Source organism: Piliocolobus tephrosceles, chromosome 11 (assembly GCF_002776525.5).
Source record: "Piliocolobus tephrosceles isolate RC106 chromosome 11, ASM277652v3, whole genome shotgun sequence".
Lineage (NCBI taxonomy): Eukaryota > Metazoa > Chordata > Mammalia > Primates > Cercopithecidae > Piliocolobus > Piliocolobus tephrosceles.
This window is the reverse complement of record NC_045444.1, coordinates 21,116,922-21,139,770: the sequence shown is the minus strand read 5'-3', so window position 1 is coordinate 21,139,770 and position 22,849 is coordinate 21,116,922. Positions and strand designations below refer to the sequence as shown.

General features: G+C 40.1%; 1 protein-coding gene across 1 annotated transcript in view; it reads right to left on the bottom strand.

Annotated features, from left to right (window-relative positions):
* THSD7B (thrombospondin type 1 domain containing 7B) overlaps positions 1–22,849 on the bottom strand; it is a 779,270-nt gene that overhangs the window by 507,560 nt on the left and 248,861 nt on the right. Inside the window, exon 5 of the mRNA XM_026449366.1 lies at positions 6,868–7,023. Coding sequence (XP_026305151.1) covers positions 6,868–7,023 — 156 coding nt within the window. The remainder of the gene's footprint in view (positions 1–6,867; positions 7,024–22,849) is intronic.

Below are 22,849 nucleotides of genomic sequence, written 5' to 3'. Positions count from 1 at the left end.
TGATTTAGTACATAATTCTATAAGAGACAATTAGAAAAGAACGGATAGTGGGTTGGGGAAAGAAAAGGGAAGATGAGCAGATGGCAGAAAAGGGGTCAGTGTTTTTTAATTGAAGCCACGTAAGAATTAAAGGAGGCTCAGGAGGGTATATCCAGGTCTGAGGGCTGTATTTCTGCATGAGTTAGTAGACCAGAAGTACACACATGAGCTATCCACGGGCAATGCTATGTCTCAACACTGACTCCACTGAGACAGGCATGAAGAAAGTCTAGCAGGTTCCAGCCTGGCCAATATGGTGAAACTTCATCTCTACTAAAAATACAAAAAAATTAGCTAGGCAGGGTGGCACATGCCTGTAATCCCAGCTATTCGGGAGGCTGAGGCAGAATTGCTTGATCCCGGGAGGTGGAGGTTGCAGTCAGCCGAGATCACGCCACTGCACTCCAGTCTGGGTGACTGAGCGAGACTCTGTCTCAGAAAATAAATAAGCAAATAATAAAATAAAATAAAATAAAATAAAATAAAATAAAATAAAATAAAAGTAATAAAAAGAAAGTCCAGCAGATTAAACAAACAGGACAAAAGCTTATTCTGTCTTAAGTACTCCATTTGCTCTTCCTCTGTGGTAGCCCTGAACTTTGGGTAACAACTCTGAGTGAAAGAATCTGAGTAGATTGAAGCTTCGATCCTAACCCTTTAGAAATCAACCACTCTCCTGCAGGGGTAGTATTTTATAGCATCATTATTAGTCTACAGCCTGGTGTAAATACAGAAACTAAGAAGACATCTTGATAGGGTGATGTCAGCATGAGAACTCCCAAAGCTTAGAATGAGAAGTTAACAGAATCCCCCGAACTACTCCAAACACATAGACACAGAAAAAAAAAAAAAAAAAAAAAAAAAAAAAAAAAAAAAAAAACCTGTCTCTTAGCATATACTATCTATGAGAAAGCAAAATGATTTCATAGACTTCGCATTCAATGGAAAGCCTATCTAGCAGGCAAAGATGGAAAATGGAAATGTCCCCCATTTTTGTTATGTAAGATCTAAAACATGTCAGCATTTTCCAACTTTAGCATGTTATCGAATTTGTTCCGGGCGCGGTGGCTCAAGCCTGTAATCCAGCACTTTGGGAGGCCGAGACGGGCAGATCACGAGGTCAGGAGATCGAGACCATCCTGGCTAACACGGTGAAACCCCGTCTCTACTAAAAAATACAAAAAACTAGCCGGGCGAGGTGGCGGGCGCCTGTAGTCCCAGCTACTCGGGAGGCTGAGGCAGGAGAATGGCGTAAATCCAGGAGGCGGAGCTTGCAGTGAGCTGAGATATGGCCACTGCACTCCAGTCCGGGCGAAAGAGCAAGACTCCGTCTCAAACAAAAAAAAAAAAAAAAAAAAAAAGAGCATAAAAGACTGTCTTCAAAAAATAGTCATGGCTTCTCAGTTTCAAAATATCTTGTCCTTCGGGAATTTTTAAGGACTTGGATGCTCTCATTGAGGGAAGGAATCCCTGAAGTCCTTCCACGTAAGCAGCTGGCTGTTGTGACACCCTACAGGGAGCCTCCAGCAAATTCCTCTTTAGAACAACTTCAGTGGGCAATTCTGCCTTTCTAGTATATGTCTGAAAGGGATAAGGATGTCATATAAATGTGTGTCTATATGTCAAGAAAAAATTTAAAAAATGCTTCATATCTATGTGTAGAGTTTGTCTATGAGTGTTTATTTTTTCAGGCTAATTATCTTCCCTGTATCTCACTCATTATAACACTCTGGGAGTGTATCAAAGAGAAAGCAATAAATGATAAAACCTGACCCAATTTAAATTCCTCTGAAAGGCATCCTAGCTTCACTTGACAAACACCAACCTGCCGATCAAGGTTCCCTTATCTGCCTGTCATGGCACCACAGAAGGGTGTGAAGGCTGTGAACATCAGCTGATTTTCTAATGTACAGCCGACAGCCACAAGTCTTCGATTCCTAATGGAAGGATTTCTGATTAAGAATAAAAGTCATGTAAAGATAATTTCTATAGTAACTAATTTCTTCCATTTGGTAATAAAACATTTCCTACTTTCCCATTCCTTTCTTCTTTTTTTCTTAATGTGAATGAAGGAAATGTACCAGAGCAATAACACATGACTGGGAAAGCCCAGAGAGCAGAAAAATGGTATTCTAGCCTACTTTCCACTTTCTTACTTTCTTTCTTTCTTTCTTTTTTCTTTCTTTCTTTCTTTCTTTCTTTCTTTCTTTCTTTCTTTCTTTCTTTCTTTCTTTTTTTTTTTGGCTGTCATTTGCTTGCTTTTCTTGAAATACTCCATCTTTCTGGGTGTGTGTGTGTGTATTTTTCAAGAGTATGAAATATCTAGGAAAGTATAAATGTCCTAGATTTCTGCTAGTGGAACCACTGCATTTTAGAGTAGGGAATTCAAATGTGAAGGTAAACACTCCCGCTTATATCCCAGAGTTTTGCAATATTTAATGCATTAGCCTGTGTACCCCAGCTTCTGTAGAATTCTAAAGTATCTTTAGTTTGTACCAGTCCGTGATCCTGGCAGAACTCACAGTAGAATCATGGGACAGAAACCAAGACTGAGGGGGATCTCAGACCTAATACATACAAGTCAGTAGAAATAACAAGACTACTTGCTGTCATCATAACATGCTTGGATACCTTGAAGGAACAGAATCATTTCCCTAGAGGAAAAGCTCTATTCTTTATTCTTCCCAAGAGGGAATATAGGCAGGTGGTCCTGGCAGGTTTCAGCAAGACCTTACAAACCAAAATTCTCTCTGCTCTAGGGAAGCATTTATAAAATAGCAAACTCCTAGACCTGAATAACAGTTATCAGGGCTTACCGTCCCTCCTGTCAGTGACTACAGTTCAGGGGACAGCCATTCAGCCACAGTATGGATTCTATTAACAAATGGCTAATTCTCACCAATCCCAACATGTCCCTAAACTTTGCAGGAGGCTGTGGGGACAGTACTACCTTCAGATGAGAGGTTCTACTGCCTCCATCCTCTCCTTCAGCCCTTTGCAAAGGCTGAGTCTCCCTTTGAAAAAAAGTATTGATTGGGGCAAAATACTCCCCACCTCTAGTTATCTGGTGCTCTTAGGCTACTCTCAGCACAACCTCCCTCCCTCCCACAACTGCAGTCTCTTTTCCCACTTCTTCCAATGATGACGTACTGGCACTAGATACATCCCACGCTCCACACCTTGTCTCCTGCATCCGCTCAATGATTTGCTCTCAGGAGTAATGGCTCACACTGACTAATGTGGTGCATGATGGGCAGATGGCTTCTCTTTTCAGAACTGAGCTTGTACTTTGATCCAAACTTCTTTAGGCTGATGGAGAAAAACAACTAAGGAAGCTTAGGGTTTGGAGGGACACTGGACTCGAGAGACAGGAAACCAGATCTTTAGAGCCAGCATGGCCATCATTAAATCACCACAGGACTTTAGACAAATTACCTTACTTCTTGACACTTTGGTGTTGTCATTTTGTGCAGTGCTGTATCCTTGTTGAGCCTAAATGCTGATCCAAAGTTGGGCAATGTATTAGTTTCTAGAGCTGCCATAACTAAGTACTGGAAATTGGGCAACTTAAATCAACAGAAATGTATCATCTCACAGTCCTGCAGGCTGGAATCCTGAAATCAAGGTGTAAGCAGGGCCATGCGTCACATGCTACCTCTAGAGGCTTTACAGAAGAATCCGTGCCATGCCTATCTCCTAGCTTCTGGAGGTTGTGGCTCTCCGTGGTGCTCCTTGGCTTGGAACACATTACTCCCAATGTCTGCCTCCATTTTCATGTGGTCTCTCCTTTTGTCTTCTATGTCTCAATGTCCTCACATGGCACTCTCCTCTCTGGGTATGTCACTGTGCCCAAATTTTCCTCTTCTTGCAAGAACACCAGTCACTGGAATACAGCCTACCTTAATCTATGAGCTAATCTTAACTTCATTACTTCTGAAATAACCCTACTTCCAAATAACATCCTGTTCATATGTACCAGGGGTTGGGATTTGAACACGTCTTTTTGAGGGAACACAATTCAACCTATAGCAAGTGGTGTCTTATGAAAGATGGACCAGGGTATATCTGCACAGGTTGGCTTTTACTACAGAGGAATAGGGGCCAATGGGGATAAAAATGTGGCAAAAACGTTACTTTGTGGAATGGGGCCAAGGGAGGGGGTCTGAAGTTCCACGGGCCAGTTCTGAATTATCCAGAAAAATAAAACTGAAAGTACAAGGAGCCAGTTTTTACCAGGAGTTTTGTGAAAATTTGAGCTCAAGTGACAAAAAAAATGCAACACACAATTCGGGCAACCAGCCTGATCAACACGGAGAAACCCCATCTCTACTAAAAACACAAAAAGTAGCCAGACATGGTGGCGCATGCCTGCAATCCCAGCTACTCAGGAGGCTGAGTCAGGAGAACTGCTTGAACCCAGGAGGCAGAGGTTGCAGTGAGCCAAGATTGTGCCACTGCATTCCAGCCTGGGCAACAAGCGTGAGAGGAGAGGGGAGGGGAGGGGAGGGGAGGGGAGGGGAGGGGAGGGGAGAGAGGGAGGCAGGGCCATTCTCTGAATTGCCATAGAGAATCCATGGCCCATAAGGAAGGGGAGAAAGCATTTAGTAAACATCTATTTAATAAACACCTATAAAATCTGGCCCTCAGAACTGCTTCTACCTGCCTGCAGTACCGGTACCTCACTTTTTTCTGAGGGAGTCACATCTCTCCATTCTCCGTCTGTGAAGTTTGAAGGGAACTGTTCCTCTCCTGATCCCAGTAGTGGCCACATGTCCAGGATATGAACATGTAAACCCCACATCCTCCAGTCAGAGTAATTGGTTCAGGACTGAGGACATGACATAAAACAGCTATAGAGATTCAATTCCTGGGGCCAATGGAGAAGACATTTATTTCTGCTGTATGTACTACCTTAAATTGAACCTGGTATAGAGAAAAGCAGACACAAGAGATGGAGAGAGAGAGAACTGTAAAGGTAAAGAAAGAATCAGAAAACAAGACGGAGACCCATTGGCCTGTTTATACTCTTGGATGCAGCCCTATCCTCTCTTCTCATTTCAGCTACATGAGCTCAAACAGTCTCTTCTTTTGACTTAAGCTGGTATCAGTTGAGTTTCTGTCACCTATAACCATTAGTCTCCCAAGTAATATAACCAAGAGTCTCCCAGATCTACTTGGTCTGAGGTGGTTCTACAGCTTTGAAAGCAGATGAAGGCAGCACTTCATGTAGCAAAGTGATGCCACAGCCACAGTGACTGGGGGAGCCTTGGTCCAACCTCACATGATTTTCTGGACAGTGACCTAAACAGGAGCAGCACAGGCTAAACATAAGATGACTGTTCTAAAAATATGTAAATCACACTGAGGAATCTCATATGACTACATGCAACTGACTATATATATGTAGATCATAAGACTGCAAGCTATAGGTATTAGTATAAAAGGAAATTTATTTGTGTACACAAGCTGCAGAGGCATGGGGGACATTCTGGTTACATATCAAATAAGAAAATTGCCCAAGGCCCTCTCCAGGCTTCATTGAGATCCAGATTTCCATGGTTTGACAAAAGAATGAAAGTTAGCTTCTTCCTTCCTGAAAGCCAACGCACATCTTCCTTGTTACCTTAGAACAAGAGTCAGAATGAAAGGAAAAGCCCAGGAACAGGGGTAAGTGAGTCTGGGCGTGCACATGTGTGTATATGAGCACTCTAGGAATTACTGAAATGTGGGTTTTCATGTGAATGGAGCAATAAGCAGTGAGCAGGGTTCTAGGAACACAAGCATGCTACCATCAAGTGTTTGGCCACAGATTCTTGCTTTGCATGTAATAACTAGAACCTAATTTCTAGAATGTCCTTGGATCTCATTTCTCTTGATAAAGGAAATATTTCTTTTTAGTACTGTCATTTAAGGGAACACAGTATCAAGAGAAACTAAAGGGTCAATGAAAGAGAAGACAAGATATCGCTAGGAATGAACTTTTGAAGATGAAGATGTGTATTTTGATTACAAACTGAAGAAAACTAGACCACAGAGGCCTACAAAATTAAACAGGAATATAAAAGTTGAAGATTTTTCCTCAAGCTCAAGATCAACATCAGAAACTAAACAATATACATAATGACCCTTGCAAAAATCCAAAATATAATATCGAATGTTAAATGTGGAAATCTAAAAAGAAACCCACAGATTTGCAAAACAGTTCTTTTCAGATGTGAGTGTGGAAATCATGTCCAATTTCCCCCATATAACCATTATATATAAACAAAACATGAAGTGGCCAGGCATGGTGTCTTATGCCTGTAATCCCAGCACTTTGGGAGACTGAGGTGGGCGGATCACGAGGTCAGGAGTTCGAGACCAGCCTGGCAAACATGGTGAAATCCCATCTCTACTAAAAATACAAAAATTAGCAGGGTGTGGTGACAGGCACCTGTAATATCCCAACTACTCAATAGGCTGAGGCAGGAAAATTGTTTTAACCCAGGAAACAGAGGTTGCAGTGAGCCAAGATCATGCCATTGCACTCCAGCCTGGGTGACAGAGCAAGACTTCATCTTGGAAAACAAAACAAAACAAAAGATGAAGTTATACCAAATAGAGTAGTAGTCAACTGTGAGTCTAACTGAAGGTCAATCAAGGTCAGATTTTGCACTCCACAGAAATGTCTCAGTTGCCTCCCTAAAACTGAATACCGTCAGGCTTGAGCTGGTTATCTAAATTTTGCAAACAAATATTGTCTTAAGCAGGCTTAATCAGTGACTTAGCTACCAGAATAAATGTTTGCACGCTGGCAGTAAATGAAGCGCATGCAAACAAGGCACTCACCTTTTTTCCCCTGAGGATCACGGCAGTTTTCATGGATGCACAAGCCCCAGGCTGACCAGGAAGATACTATGCAGTCCGTAGAGCAAGGGTTATTGCAGAGCTGAGAGGGCAACGGGGCGGGTCCCACACATAATGTCTTTTCCACAGGTCTAGAGACTGAGGGACAAAAAGATAACGGACCATGTCACATTTTCTGGACATCCTTAGCATTGTTTCTGCCTTTATTTGCATGCCTGCCTTGCAAATAAAACTTTATAGCTAAAAAGAACATATGCAAAGAAAACATCAACACTTTCTAATATGTGTTGTTCAGCTCACATGATTAGTATTTTGGTTGAGAAAAGGCAAAGAAGACAGAGGCAAAGTGCATGCACTTGAAATTCCTGCTTTGCAGGGTATTCCCTGGGAATCAAAGAGAGAACTGGAAATATCATAGATACAAATTATCTAGAGTTATGACTTTTTAAAAAATTAAATGGCTTTGTGAAGTTTCAAGACGAGTCTATCTCAACTATATAAATGACTGGGTCACTGTGAAAAAAATCCAGATCGAAGCCCTGAGGTAGAGTGTTTAGCATAACCAATCTACTGCTGTGACTCCCCTGAGTGGGGGAGCTGGCAAAGACACACAAGAAAAATGGTTCTTAGGATAAGAAGAAAATTCAGAATCTGTGACTGCAGAACTGGCTCTTGGAAATCAGTTTCATTTGTGAGGCTACACAGAGGCCCAAGTGTCCCCTTGGAAAATGACTAGTAGCTTCCAACTCTTCCTGGTGTGCACTGCACCCAGAGTGGGGCTACATGGAGGTCACTTCAGGTTGCAGCAACCATCTCTCCATCAAGTGTTCACTATGTGTCCTCTGTATGCAGATACTTTTTTTTTTTCTTTTATATTTTTGCTCTTTTTAATATAATTAATTAATTTATTTTTTAAGACAGGGTCTCACCCCGTCACCCAGGCTGGAGTGCAGTGGTACCATCATAACTCACTGTAGCATCAACTTAATCGATCTTCCCACCTCAGCCTCCTGAGTAGCTGGGACCACTGGTGCATGCCACCATGCTCGGCTAATTTTTTCTATTGCTTTTTGTGGAGAGAAGGTCTCCCTATGTTCCCTAGGCTGTTCTGAAACTCCTGGGCTCAAGCAATCTGCCTCCATCAGCTTCCCAAAGTGCTGAGATTACACACGTGAGCCACCATGCCTGGCCAGGAGACTCTTTCTAGGCACCATGAGAATACACAGAAGAAGGAGAAGACAAGATCCTAATCCTTGTGAAGATTGTAATCTTATAGGAGCTAGGATAGTAATACTTGGAGATGACACTCTAAAGGAACAGACAGATGCATTAAGTAATTATTCTTGCATAGAGAAACCCTAAACTAGGAAGGCTTTGAAGCAATCTAGAGTTTCTTTTAGAAAATGGTTAAATTTCCAAAAATGTTACTTTATACTAGCTTGTACTATTGTCTAAATATTTCTGATATGTCATTTCCATTCAGTTGAGAAGACTAGAAATGCCTCCAAGGTGGACACTGAGGTGAGAGGAGTGAGTTGTAAATCACACCATCTATTTTCTGTCTTACCCTTAACACATGTGTAAGAGTCAAATCTGGTCAGAGTGAAAATAAGTTGCAGCACTGACCAGCAGAACTTCGAACACCAAAATAGCAGCAAAATAAAAAAATACTGTCATGATATAGTTGCAACCCATGGGGAAAAAGTATTTCTAATGAACAATGAGGCAGCCTGAGCTGCTTATGAGGGTGAAAGGAAAAGAGAAGCTGTGAAAGAAAATACTGTTTTATTTGCAATTAATTCTTTTCCAGTTTACCAAAAGGATTTGATATGACTTAAAATAAAGGGCAAGTGCAAAGCAAGATTGTCAATGTAAATGTTACAGTTTGCAAGCCATGTAGAGGGGACAGAGAAAGGAAGAGAGAACAGGTATTAGGGGAATGTAAAGGGATTGCCCAGGGAGACTGAGGAGAGGTGGCAATCAAACAAAGGTTGTGCTTAAAATGGGAACAATAGGATGAGAAGCTGGAGTGACCGGAACTGGGGATGCACAGATGAGACTGATGAACCATGGGTAAAGGGGAACCCAAGAGATGGCGAAGGGGTTTGTGATTCCGCCCCAGGGTTGAGGAAATCAAGACACACACAAGACAGTCATTCATTGAGTAAATCATGCATTTATTTCAAAACACTGAGCATCCATCTAAATCAGGCACTCTTGAGTGGTGTCTGGTTACAAGAAGCTCTCAGTCTAAAAGGGTAAATCAAGCAGTATATTAACAGAGTTGATGAAAGAGATGTGCCAGAGCATTGTATAAGTAGAAAGCTGCATAGCTGGATGGCTTAAGGCAAAAGTGTATTTAAATCTGGTCTCATACATGTTAGCATATGTTCTCACAAACTCAAACTTTAGTTCCTAAAACAAAACCTTGGTAATGATGGAAAAGAAAGTGGGCCGTGTAAGCTGATGTTTAATAAGCATTTATAATGCATGCCAGGCACTAGTTATAACCTGCTTATCAACATTAATTCATTTAGTCTGCATAACTTCCCTTTGAGATATATGTTGTTATTATCTCTAGTTTTAAAATAAGGAAACCGAGGCACAGAAATGTTCACTTATTCACATTCCCAGCTAGTGAGCAGTGGACCTGGGATTGGGATCTAGGCATCTGGGTCTGAGTTTGTCTTCTTAATCACAGCCCTATATGACCTTGGCATTTGTCATTCAACCTATATTAAGCACCTGCCATGTATAGGACACTTCTCGAGTGGCCTTGGACTGATACAGTTTTCCCTCTTTGTTGTGTGTAGCTTCCAAATATAACTGTAGAATGAGCTGAAAACGCAACATCCAGAGATAAGGGGGAAGCTAGCCAAAACAGCCCCGGCTATGCTCTAGTCCCCCATAAGAACAAGATGTCCTTCAACATTTTTAGCCCAGCATGTCAGGCTTCCCCCAAGATAAAACTCAAGATGGGCCACTTTTCAGGGTCCCTCATCTGCAGTACAAGTGGGGTATGCAGAGTGGAGACCCCATCCACCCTGGGCAGCTTTCTGTACCGTGGGGCACCAGCTCACAATGAATCGTAGGCATCTGTTGTCCCTTGCTGCCTATCTGTGAGTAATAAATCTGCTTCATATAACTTGTTGCATATGAGTGTATTCTCTCCCACTGGACTCAGACAAGTTGGTAACCAGCGCACAGTGGACCTGCATCACACCATTTGTTAACACTGTGTTAGGTGCTGAAGCCACAATGGTGAGTAAAACATACCAGTTTTCTGTCTTCATGGAGTCCATATTACAGCAAGAACTGATAGTAATTGTATATGGGTCCACGAATCCTAGTAAGACTGGAAAGCTGTATTACTGCCCTCTTTTCCTTGCCATGGCTGTCTCTCTCATTATTAAGAAGATACTCTAAGCCCCTCAGCCCCAAGATCCAACTGACAGCTGCTGTCACAACCTCTATACTTGATGTAGGGCCCTGCAGTTGAAAGTCCTCAATCAACCGGAGCAACTCTCAGGCACACAGTAGGCAAGCACTACAGTGTATCTGAAGCTCCCAGCATGTCTGTGCAGGAAGGGCTTATGGTTGGCAGTGCAGCTGAAAAAAGCCTGGGAAATACGTTCTGAAGCTGCGTTTGCCAAGGACACGGTGTCTACACAGATATTATGCTTATGTGGCTTATTTTTGGAGGCCTGTTGAGGATTATGGGGGTTGTGAGGTTAAGTCCCCAGAGTCCCCTTTGATAAATTTTTTTTTTTTTTTTTTTTTTTTTTTTTTTTTTTTTTGAGATGGAGTCTTGCTCTGTCGCCCAGGCTGGAGTGCAGTGGCCGGATCTCAGCTCACTGCAAGCTCCGCCTCCTGGGTTCACGCCACGCTCCTGCCTCAGCCTCCCGAGCAGCTGGGACCACAAGCGCCCGCCACCTCGCCCGGCTAGTTTTTTGTTTTTTAGTAGAGACGGAGTTTCACCATGTTAGCCAGGATGGTCTCGATCTCCTGACCTCGTGATCCGCCCGTCTCGGCCTCCCAAAGTGCTGGGATTACAGGCGTGAGTCACTGCGCCCGGCCCCCTTTGATAAATATTTAACTGTCAATTAGTTGACTATTGAACATTAGAACTAATGGTACTCTCAGATTTGAAATTAGAGAAGGACATGGTTTGCTGGAAAAGAACAGTGAGGGATTCCTCTGGGGACTACTAAGTGACATATTGGAGGACCAGGGGTAGGAGAGAGACCATTTGTCAAAGTAGTCACGTCTCTTCAGCACCTGCTGTTTTGATGGACAGTGAATCTTAATCCATATCAATAAATTATTCCAGTGTCTGGTGACAAGTCTAAGATGCTTCATTTAGACACTGAATCAATGTGCTTGGGTCAGCCTGTCTCTATCACAGACCCACTGTGCCCACCCCAGGCTAAATTTGTTCTAGAAATAAATCATGAGTAAGTCACAAAGAACTCACCAGCTTCAGACCACTTAGCAAGTCACATCTTCCAGAGAAGAGTAAACAGGGTATTTCTATGCTCCAACAGTCAATAGGAGTTTTGGAGCTAGAGGGAGCTTTAGAGCTGATTTAATTCAATTCATCAATTTTACTGAAAACTAAGCTCCGAAGACTGGGTGGTTTCTCCAAGTTCATTCAGCAAGCACAGGGCAAAGCAAGAGCTAAGCCTCTACCCAAGTGGCCAGCTCATCTCTGTCTATCCTTCTTGGTTTTCCTTCCATAGAATGAAAACCTCAGACAGTGCAGATGTGGTCATTTCTACCAAGGATATTTTGTTTCTGAATCACAGTGACCAGAACTGGAGGCAACAAGTGACGACAGATCCAAGACTCTTTAAATAAATTTAACACTTTAAACCCTTTATACCGTTAAATAAAATCCAAATCCTTCCCCTCCTTCATTGCTACTGCAAAACTCCAGTCTTTTCCCAAATGGTCCCTATCAAGGAGGCAGTGAGAACAAAATTTGCTCCAGTTCAAATGACTATCATACTTTTTAAAAATTTGTGGCTGTTCATGAATTTATCTCAGGAAGTGAGTGGGGTGAAGGCATTTCCTGGGTCACCTAAAGTTGGGCGATCTATGCAATTTACTCTCTGAGTCTTCGGTTCTCTTTGGCCAAACTCCAGCCATGACATTTTTAGTAAGAACTGCTGCTTTTCTATTCACCTGCACTCCTTTCTCTGAAACTCCTACCTGAAACAAATGTATTTCTATTAATTAGCTCTGTCTTCTCTTAATGCAATAAGCCCGCAGGAGCAGGTCTGTGCTCTCCCACTTCCTCCAGCTGCCTCTTAGACCATGTCACCTTGGAGCCTTCTGCCATTCCTGTGTTGACCAACTGCCAGACTAGATAAGCAATTATCCAAGGTCTTGTAGGCTATTTAGGCTTGGTAGGCAGCAATGTTAATCCCCACAGAGACTCTTCATGGTCACAAAATGTTAGAGAGTCAAAGTCAAAATAACATGTAACTCAGACAAATCTGGATCACTGCCTAGCAGCATCTTTCTAAATGCTAAGGAAAATATTATAGTATTGTAAGTGATTGCACATATGCAGTAGTCATTAATATTTTGAATATTTTGGTATCTAACCTGGAATTTTTCATTTGCAATATGAAATTATTAAATTGATCTGCCTCACAAGAAATGTTAAAGTCTGCTACTAATGATTGCAAAGTCACCTTAAATAATGAATTCCTCCATGAACAGAATGTTAATTAACAGGAGGAAAAACTCCTGTTTTTGCTGGGTAGGGGATACATTTAATGTTAAGAAAAAAAACTGTTCTTAATTCTAGAAATGAACGAAGTTCACGATTTTCGTTAATGATATGGTGAATTCAGATGAGCATACAAATTCATTCAAAATGAATTGTAATTAAGAGGAAAATGCCTGTTGTGTTCATTAGTATGTAACTGCCATTGTAAAGATAAATGAGTATCATTCTTTGAAATTAAATCAAACTTTACTCCAAACTAATTTGAATTAACCCAGAAATAAGATGCTAAAGAATCAATGAGTATACATTTTCCCACCCCTATTGATAGCCATTTTGTAAGATTTAAATTTCAGTGCATTTAAACTCCTCAAAAAGAAATTAAAATAGAATTGCATAATAGTATTTAATTAATTATAATTAATAAGCATGTATCCCCCTTTAATTTAAATACAAGAAGTTATATTTGCTTAAAGTAAAAAGAGGTACTATAAAGAGTCATTGGCGCTTTCTTGTTTTTAAATATATCTATTACTGAATGAAAAATCAAGTCAGTCTTTCAAAATTCAGAAAGTGTTGGAGGTAATTCTGCCAAGGCATACCAGAGTTCATCTTTCCTTTAGGACAAAAAGAAGTATCTTACGGATGGTAGAGGAATTCCTCACAAGGTACCAATTTTTTCCCCAGCATTTTTTAAAAGGTCGAGATGAAAAGAAAATAAAGGTACTGTTATTTTCTAAGAACCCCCAAAACCTAAATTATTTTGCTTGCTTTCTACCTTAGGGGAACCTAAGTAACCTTACAAATAAAACATTCTATCTTCAGTTCATTTTAAATGTGATCTTGATTTCCAGAATATAACATCAACCTCCTCAAAGAAGTCAAAGAAGTTATAGTAATTTCCATTTTCCAAATCAAATGAAGGCACCGTAAACCTCAAAGGAAATTCTCGTTCAAAGACTCAGAACTCCCTAATTCCATGGGCTTTTCCAGAAACAACCAGAAAAGCATCAGCAATTGCTCAAATTTAATTTGAAACTAATGAAGGAGCCTACTTATGTAAAAATGCTACTTTCTAAATGATTTTTGAGAAACAATATTGCCCCTGATATATTCATTTAGGGAGTACGCTGACTTGGCAGAAACTCAATCCACCTACTGCTAAAATAAATAGGCCTCTTCTACAGACTGAAGGAATCAAATGGTGGAAGGTGAAAGATAAATAATTTTACGATTTTAACCATAAAGCTATTTTCCTTCAAGAAGCATCATGCATTGTTTCAGCTGACTGTTGCCACGGGGATTTGTAAAATAATGAATAAGTCTTTTAACTTAGTAAACAGAATAAAATTGTCTCCTAGCACTTATAGGCAGCTTAAAGAATTAAATCACATCTTATCCTATTATACCTAATAAAGCTTAATTTTAGCCATACTGTGACTCTCTTGGCAAAGTACCATGCAATACAATTTGGCAGGAAGATGTGTGTATATGTACATTAGATTTAATATCTAAAAATAATTCCTGCAATTAGAACTAATTATGTAAAATTTGGCCACATGTCAAAAAGTTTTCTGAATTTCATTCATTTCATATAGCCAATTAGAAAATGAATATCAACTAGTGATTTTCCTAATGATAAAGAGTAACAGCACCATAGGCAAAGATAGAAAAACACTCTTCAGGAGAAAAATAAAGGCAAAACAAGTGAGGTACACATATAATTTTAGAAAGAAATCAAAGTCAATAACCTCCAATTACATAATTAAGGAAAAAATAAAGTAGCCTTCAGCCATATATTCATCTGTTTCTATTATCATATGCTCTCTCTTCTGTCACCCTTTTGAAACGTATTTTCTGATTATTTCTCAGACCTTTGGCTCACAGATAAAAGAAGGGCATGGAGAAGATAGAACAAGAGCTGATCTAAAGGACATCTTATACAGTTCATGAAGTGAGAATACCATTATTGATGACACAGAAGAGAAAGGAAGTAAGTGAGAGATGGGGGAGTGGTCAGAAAACGAGAAAAAGTAAAAGGGCCGAGAGGCAGGTAAAATGAAAGTTATCTCCAGAGATTTCAAGGGCAGAAATATTCAGTGTGAGGGAAGGGCAGCTTTCAAAAGGTCCAACAGTCCTCTTCAGACCCAGTGCTTTGTAACTTATAATTCATTTTCTTTTCCAAAGAAACTATGACAACCATTAAATGAAAGCCAGTCTTCCCAGGAATGATCACAAATGCCTATTTAACTGACTAATGTTGGTATTAATAGCTAATAGGCATTGACAACCCACTTGGCTCTTGGTGTTATGCTAATGGCTTTAATGTGATTTCTCATTTACTCACCACAACCACTCAGGTGCATACAATTATCATTTCCATCTTACAGATGAGATAACTAAAGGTAAGTTATTTGCCTCAAATTACACAAATTACAAGGCTAACAAGTGACAAACTCTAGGCTTCTTAAATGTCCATATCCTTTAATACTACACTATACAATGATTTTGTATTTGCAAGAAAAATTATAATAGAAAAGCAGGCTGTTGTAGTAATAATTAACTAGGAAAAAAATAACTGACCATTTTGTCTGCTTCCAAAAAATATTTGAAGTGAGACAAAATAGAAAAAAATAGGTTTAAAAATGTCACCAGTACAAGCTAAATCTTAGGAAAGGTAAGTGTTGTTAAAGTAAAAGAAGCTAGGTGAGTATTTTTGTGTTAATTCTCAAAGGTACTTAAGATTATTTCCAAAGGCTTGAGAGAGGGGATGAAATGTATTTATATTGACTATTTCCTTTTTAACATTTAGTTGTAGGACCATTCCTAAAAACATTTAAAGAGTTCACTATAAGCACCCGTCCTCTTCAAGTTTTGCTTGAAAGGCAAAGAATGACCAAAAAAAAAAAAAAAAAAAACCATTAAGGTAGCGTTGAAACTGGGGAAGGGGTGGCAACTGGGTGCAAAGGTCACCCTCCACTAGCTACAAATACAGTCATGTGCCACATAATGACACTTCACCTCAAGGACAGACTGCACAGACAACTGTGGTCCCATAAGATTATAATGGACCTGAAAAATACCTGTTGCATAAGGACATCATAGTCCTCCTAATGTCATAGTGCAATGCATTATTTACATTTGTGGTGACGCTGTATAAACAAACCTGTGGTGCTGCTAGTCATATAAAAGTACAGCACATACAAATATGTACAATATATAATACTTGATAATAAATAATAGTATTACTGGTTTGTACATTTATTATACTACACTTCATATTGTTAGAGTGTACGCCTTCTACTTATCAAAATAATTAACTGAAAAACAGCCTCAGGCAGGTCCTTCAGGAGGTATTCCAGAAGAAGGCTTTTTTTTTTTTTTTGCTTTTGTTGTTGTTTTTTATACTTTAAGTTCTAGGGTACATGTGCATTGTTAACAAAGGAGATAGCAGATCCGTGTGTGTTAATGCGCCTAAAGATCTTCCAATTGGACAAGATGCAGAGGTGGAAGACAGTGATACTGATGATCCTTACCCTATGTAAGCCTAGGCTAATTGTGTGTGTTTGTGTCCTAGTTTTTAACAAAAAAGTTTAAAAGTATAAAATAAAAAATAAAAAAGTTAAAATGGAAAAAAGCTTATAGAAAGGATAAGATGAAAGAAAATATTGTTGTGCAGTTGAACAATTGTGTTTTTTGTTTAAGCTAAGTGTAATAACAAAATAGTTAAAAGTTTTAAAAACTTGAGAAGTTTATGAAGTACAAAAGTTAAGCTAAGACTAATTTATTATTGAAAAGAGGAGTTTTAAAAATAAATTCAGTGCAGGATAAGTGTACAGTGTTTACAAAGCCTACAGTAGTACACAGTAACATCCTAGCCCTTCACACTCACTCTGGACTGATTCACCCAGAGCAACTTTGACTCCTATGAGCCCAATTCATGTAAGCGCCCTACACAGATGTGCCAGGTTTTAATCTTTTACACTGTATTTTTATGGCATCTTTTCTATGTTTAGATATATAAATACTTTACCACCATGTTATAATTGCCTACAGTATTCAGCACAGTAACATGCAGTACAAGTTTGTAGCCTGTGAGCATTAGGCCATACCATATAGCCTAGTTGTGAGTGGACTATCCCAACTAGATTTGTGTAAGTACGCTCCATGATGTACAAAGACAAAATCATCTAACAAAGCATCTCTTAGAAGGAACCCCCTCGTTAAGCCCTGTATTAGTCCATTCTCATGCTGCTGTGAAGAAATACCCGAGACTGGGTAATTTATCAAGAAAAGAGTTATAATTAACTCAACAGTTGTTCAGGGCTGGGGAGGTCTCAGGAAACTTACAATCACAGAAGAAGGGGAAGAAAACATGTCCTTCTTCACATGGCAGCAACAAGGAGAAGTGCAGAGTGTAGGGGGGAAGCCCCTTATAAAAACATCAGATCTCATGAGAACTCACTCCCACTGAGTCCCTCCCACATGTGGAAACTATGGGAAATAAAATTCAAGATAAGATTTGGGTGGGAACACAGCCAAACCATATCATTCTGCCCCGGCCCCTCCCAAATCTCATGTCTTCACATTTCTTTCTTTTTTTTCTTTTCTTTTTTTTTTTTTTTTTTTTTGAGACGGAGTCTCGCTCTGTCACCCAGGCTGGAGTGCAGTGGCATGATCTCAGCTCACTGCAAGCTCCGCCTCCCGGGTTTACGCCATTCTCCTGCCTCAGCCTCCGGAGTAGCTGGGATTACAGGCGCCCGCCACCTCGCCCGGCTAGTTTTTGTGTATTTTTTAGTAGAGACGGGGTTTCACCCTGTTAGCCAGAATGGTCTCGATCTCCTGACCTCGTGATCCGCCGGTCTCGGCCTCCCAAAGTGCTGGGATTACAGGCTTGAGCCACCGTGCCCGGCCCTTTTCTTTTTTTTTGAGATGGAGTTTCACTCTTGTTGTCCAGGCTGCAGTGCAGTGATGCCATCTCAGTTCACCACAACCTCCGCCTCCTGGGTTCAAGTGATTCTCCTGCCTCAGCCTCCAAAGTAGCTGGGATTACAGGCACGCACCACCACACCTGGTATTTTTAGTAGAGACAGTGTTTTCTCTATGTTGGTCAGGTTGGTCTCGAACTCCTGACCTCAGGTGATCTGCCCACCTCGGCCTCCCGAAGTGCTGGGATTACAGGTGTGAGCCACTGCACCCAGCCACGTCTTCACATTTCAAAATGCAATCATGCCTTCCCAAAAGTTCCTCAAAGACTTAACTCATTCCAGCATTAACCCAAAAGTCAAAATCCAAAGTCTCATTTGAGACAAGTCATGTCCCTTCCACCTGTAAGCCTGTAAAACCAAAAGCAAGTTAATTACTTCCTAGATACCATGGGGATGTAGGCATTGGGTAAATACACCCATTTCAAATGGGAAAAATTGGCCAAAATGAAGGGGCTACAGGCCCCATGCAAGTCTGAAATCCACAGAGACAGTCAAATCTTAAAGCCCCAGAATGATCTCCTTTGACTCCACGTCTCATGTCCAGGTCATGCTGATGCAAGAGGTGGGCTCCCATGGCCTTGGGCAACTCCTCCCCTGTGACTTTGCAGAGTATAGCCTGCCTCCTGGCTGCCTTCACAGGGTGACATTGAGTGTCCGCAGCTTTTCCAGGTACAGAGAACAGGAAAGCTCGTGGGATTCACTAGATCCCAAGTAGTGCAAGCTGTTGGTGGATCTATCATTCTGGGATCTGGAGAATGGTGGCCCTCTTCTCACAGCTCTACTAGGCAGTGCCCTGGTGGGGACTCTGTATGGGAGCTCCAACCCCATATTTCCTTTCCACACTGCCTTAGCAGAAGTTCTCCATGAGGGTTTTACCCCTGCAGAAAACTTCTGCCTGGACATCCAGGTATTTTCATATATCCTCTGAAATCTAGGTGGAGGTTCCCAAACCTTTATTCTTGACTTCTGTGCACCAAAAGGCCCAACATCACATATAAGCCACCGAGGCTTGGAGTTTCCACCCTCTGAAGCAACAGCCTGAGCTGTACATTGGCCCCTTTTAGCCATGGCTGGAGCTGAAGCAGCTGGGATACAGGGCACCACATTCGAGGCTGCATAGAGCAGGGGTGCCCTGGACCCAGCCTATAAAATCATTTTTCCTTCCCAGGTCTCCAGGCCTGTGATGGGAGGGGCTGCCACAAATGTCTCTGACATGCCCTGAAGACATTTTCCCTATTGTCTTGGTGACTAACATTTGGCTCATTTTAACTTATGCAAATTTCCTCAGCCAGCTTGAATTTCTTACCCCAAAATGGGGTTTTCTTTTCAATAGCATCATCAGGCTGCAAGTTTTCCAAACTGTTATGCTCTGCTTTCTCTTGAGCACTTTGTTGCAAATTTCTTCCACTAGATAGCCTAAATCATCTCTCTCAAGTTCAAACTTCCACAAATCTCTAGGGCAGAGGCAAAATCCCACCAGTCCCTTTGCATAGCACGAGTGACCTTTACTCCAGTTCCCAACAAGCTCTTCATCTCCATCTGATGCCACCTCAGCCTGAACTTTATTGTCCATATCACTATTAGCATTTTGGTCAAAGCCATTCAACGAGTCTCTAGAAAGTTCCAAACTTTCCTACATTTTCCTGTCTTCTGAGCACTCCAAACCTCTAGGAAGTTCCAAGCTTTCCCACATATTCCTGTCTTATTCTGAGCCCTCCAAACCTGTTCCATCCTCTTCTAAAGTCACTTCTACATTTTCAGATATCTTTACAGCAGTGCCTCACTCTCTGCAGTACCAGTTTTTTGTATTAGTCCATTCTCATACTGCTATGAAGAAACACCTGAGACTGGATAATTTATAAAAGAAAGAGGTTTAATTGACTCACAGATTTGCAGGGCTGGGGAGGCCTCAAGAAACTTATAATCATGGTGGAAAGGGAAGCAAACACATCCTTCACGTGGCAGCAGCAATGAGAAATGAAGAGCAAAGATGGGGAAAAGCTCCTTATAAAACCATGAGATCTCACGATAACTCACTAACTATCATGAGAACAGCATGGAGGTAACCACCTCCATAGTTCAATTACCTCCCACCAGGTCCCTCCCATGACACTTGGAGATTATGGGAACTACAATGCAAGATAAAATTTGGGTGGGGACACAGCCAAACCATATCAAGCACCTAATGTCACTATAATGTAAGTAGCATAAATTCTTTCTTCTTATCAATTAAGAAAGGCCAGAGGTGAGAGTAAAATGTCCCTAAGGCAAATGATCAAGAATATGAAGGGAGAAGGATGTTTAAAAAAATACAAAAGCATGGTTAAGATAAGAGTGTCTGAGAGGAGAGAAAAGGAACAGGAAGATCTGGTAAGAAAGAGGTGAGAAAAATCAGAGCTAGGTCTTGCAGTCTCGCAGACTTCAGTCCTGGTCACAAGATGCCCTTTTAGCCCACAGGGTGAATCAAGCAAGACAAGCCTTCGCCTGTGTCCCTTCAGAAGGTAGGTACCCTGACCTAAAGTATCTGAATGGAAATCTGTAATAATGATAGCAAGAAGGAGAAATCCACATTCTCTAAAATAACACTCTTCTCTAAAAACATTGTCACAAACTCCAAAGCTTAAACCTCTTTATAAGGGACGAAAGAAAAAGCAGACAAGGTCCAAGTAAGAACTCTGTGTCTTTAAAATAAATATGTGCCTTTTTTAAAAAAGGAAGGAATAATGAAGGTCTCATTGTAACTGATGTCCTTGTTAGCATATGCTACTTTAAATTTGCAAATCATTTTAGACTAAACAAGTCAATTCAACTTCACAGGAAGTCTCATGGGATTCACTAGGTCCCAAGTAGTGACAGGAACAAGAGTCTGCAGAATTTTTAAAATACAGACTAGTTCATTCTTCTGTGTGACGAAACGCATAACCCCTTTACTGCAAAACTGAACAAAAGCACCTTCTTCCCAGGTGTATTTATGTATTAAAAGTCCTATTTGTATAGCTTTTCACTATGTCACAGCCAGTATTCTAAATTAGTAGCTTCCAACCTATCTAAACAAATGGAGCCTAACACAGACCCAAGTCAGAGGCACTGGGTCAAAATTGGGAACAGGGTAGCAGAGAGTACAACAAGGATTTATACTTTATAAAAATCTTTATGATAACCAGGTTGGGGAGTCATTCTTGTGAATAATTTATGAAGTATAATTTTGACAAGCCAATTGACAAAATACTCTCATTTAAAAACCATTAAACTGAGAGTCTACTACTACTACTGTGAACCGGGCAAATCTCTTAGCAACTGAGCTTCAACAAAATAAACATATTAGACTATACAGTGTTTCTCACCTATGTTACATGATCTCCTCCCTAATTTTTTAAACATTTTTTCCTAATTGTCTCTTCTTCCCTTATATTTTCATAATAAAAGTATGCTGTATATCTGCATATGTGCTGTATATGTATTTGTGCTTTATATATATTAAGTGCAATATTTTATTTAACCCTAAGAACTAATTTTTGTCCCCTTGGGGGTGATATCACCCCTACTGAGAATGCCTGGACTAGATCACATATTGAACACTTGATGTACTCAACAACATACAATTATAGTCTAATTTAATTAATAAGAAAATTATATGAGTGAGTACTACTAGTATCTCCAGTTTTCAATGAGACAATTGAAGTTGTTTTTTTTTTTAATCTCTCCAAGATTTTATATCCCTAAATGGCTGAGGCAAGACTTGAACTCAGAGAGTGTGATACTAGTTTTCCCTCTTTATCACCATGTCAGACCCTTTCGGGTAAGGATTTGAAACTCTTGGATTTGTTGCACATTTCCATGGCTATAGACTGAAATCTATCTTTTTGACTACAGTGCATCTCAGCACCTGTGTATTGCCTATAGTTAAAATTTATATGCTGATATTTTTATTATAATGAGTGAGAGATAATGTTTTAGTCAATAAGATACACTATTTGCTGGTAGCATTCTAGTACATGAGGAGAATATGGAAACTTAAAAACAAATGATATGCTCTAGAGTTTTACGAAATTTTTTCTTTTGTTTAAGTAGCAGACATGTTATAAAAAGTTGTCTTAATTTGTATATGCCTAAATTTTTCACATATACATATATCATCAGAGAAAACAGGCAATAAAATGAAGCGGACAATTATTTACATTTTCAAATACTACAATTGTCTTCTGTGAAGTTTTGAGAGAGAAGGCATCAAAGATAATGAGATAATAATTATTTCATTTAAAAATGAAATTAGATGATTTTACACCAAAAACAATGTGGATATATCTGGAGGTTCTTAAATGCAAATAAACACTGATTCTGAAAGTGTTATTACATATTTCTAAAAGGACAGGTAAAATGAATTTTTCAAAGTAATACAGTTTTTTAATAACATAAGAAAAACTACAGGTACAGCAATCTTTTTTTTAGCATTTATGCCTTAATTGACGTGCTCTAACAAATACTGTTTTGTTCAAATCAATGAAACCCACAGATAAGACATACCTATTATGGCTAATATTTGGCAGCATGGGGGGATCTCAATGGATAGTAGTCATGGCTTTTCAGATAATATTCCTACCTCTGGTAGCGCAAGATCTTTACAGTAATGAATTCAATTTGGCACAAAAGTCAGAAAGCCTTTAGGGGCTCCCTAAGAGAGAGTAGAGATAATGGTAAGGTACCTTATCTGAGAACCATCAGCATTACCTATCCAGAACCATCCTGCCTCCAATCAGGCCCAGTAGCATCCAAATAGGACAAGACTCCTATTACAACCATTCCTTCTTTCGGATATATTAATATTTCTTATCCTAGGAACAAAGACGAGACCCATCTTGCAGGCCACCAGGCCATAACCAACTGTGGCCTCTTCTTAACATTCATTGTCAACTAATTATATCAGACTCCTTTCATCTATGGTTATTTTATTTTATATCTAGGATAAGAAAAAGCTGACATATACTGTTATATTTTTGGAAAAAAGAGGCTTCTCCTTTTCTGAGTTATCACTTGCATGATCTAAGGAGGCTTTATGTCTCAAACAATAGCCAGCCAGACCCTAAAGAAAATAACCTACTTTTCTCCTCAGAGCTGTGCTCTCTCCTTGAATCTTAGAATGAATGAAATCTTAATTATATCTTATAATAATATCCTACTTTTACAAACAAGAAAATCAAGGTCTAGAGTGATCATATGACTTTTCCAGGATCAACAGTTAGTG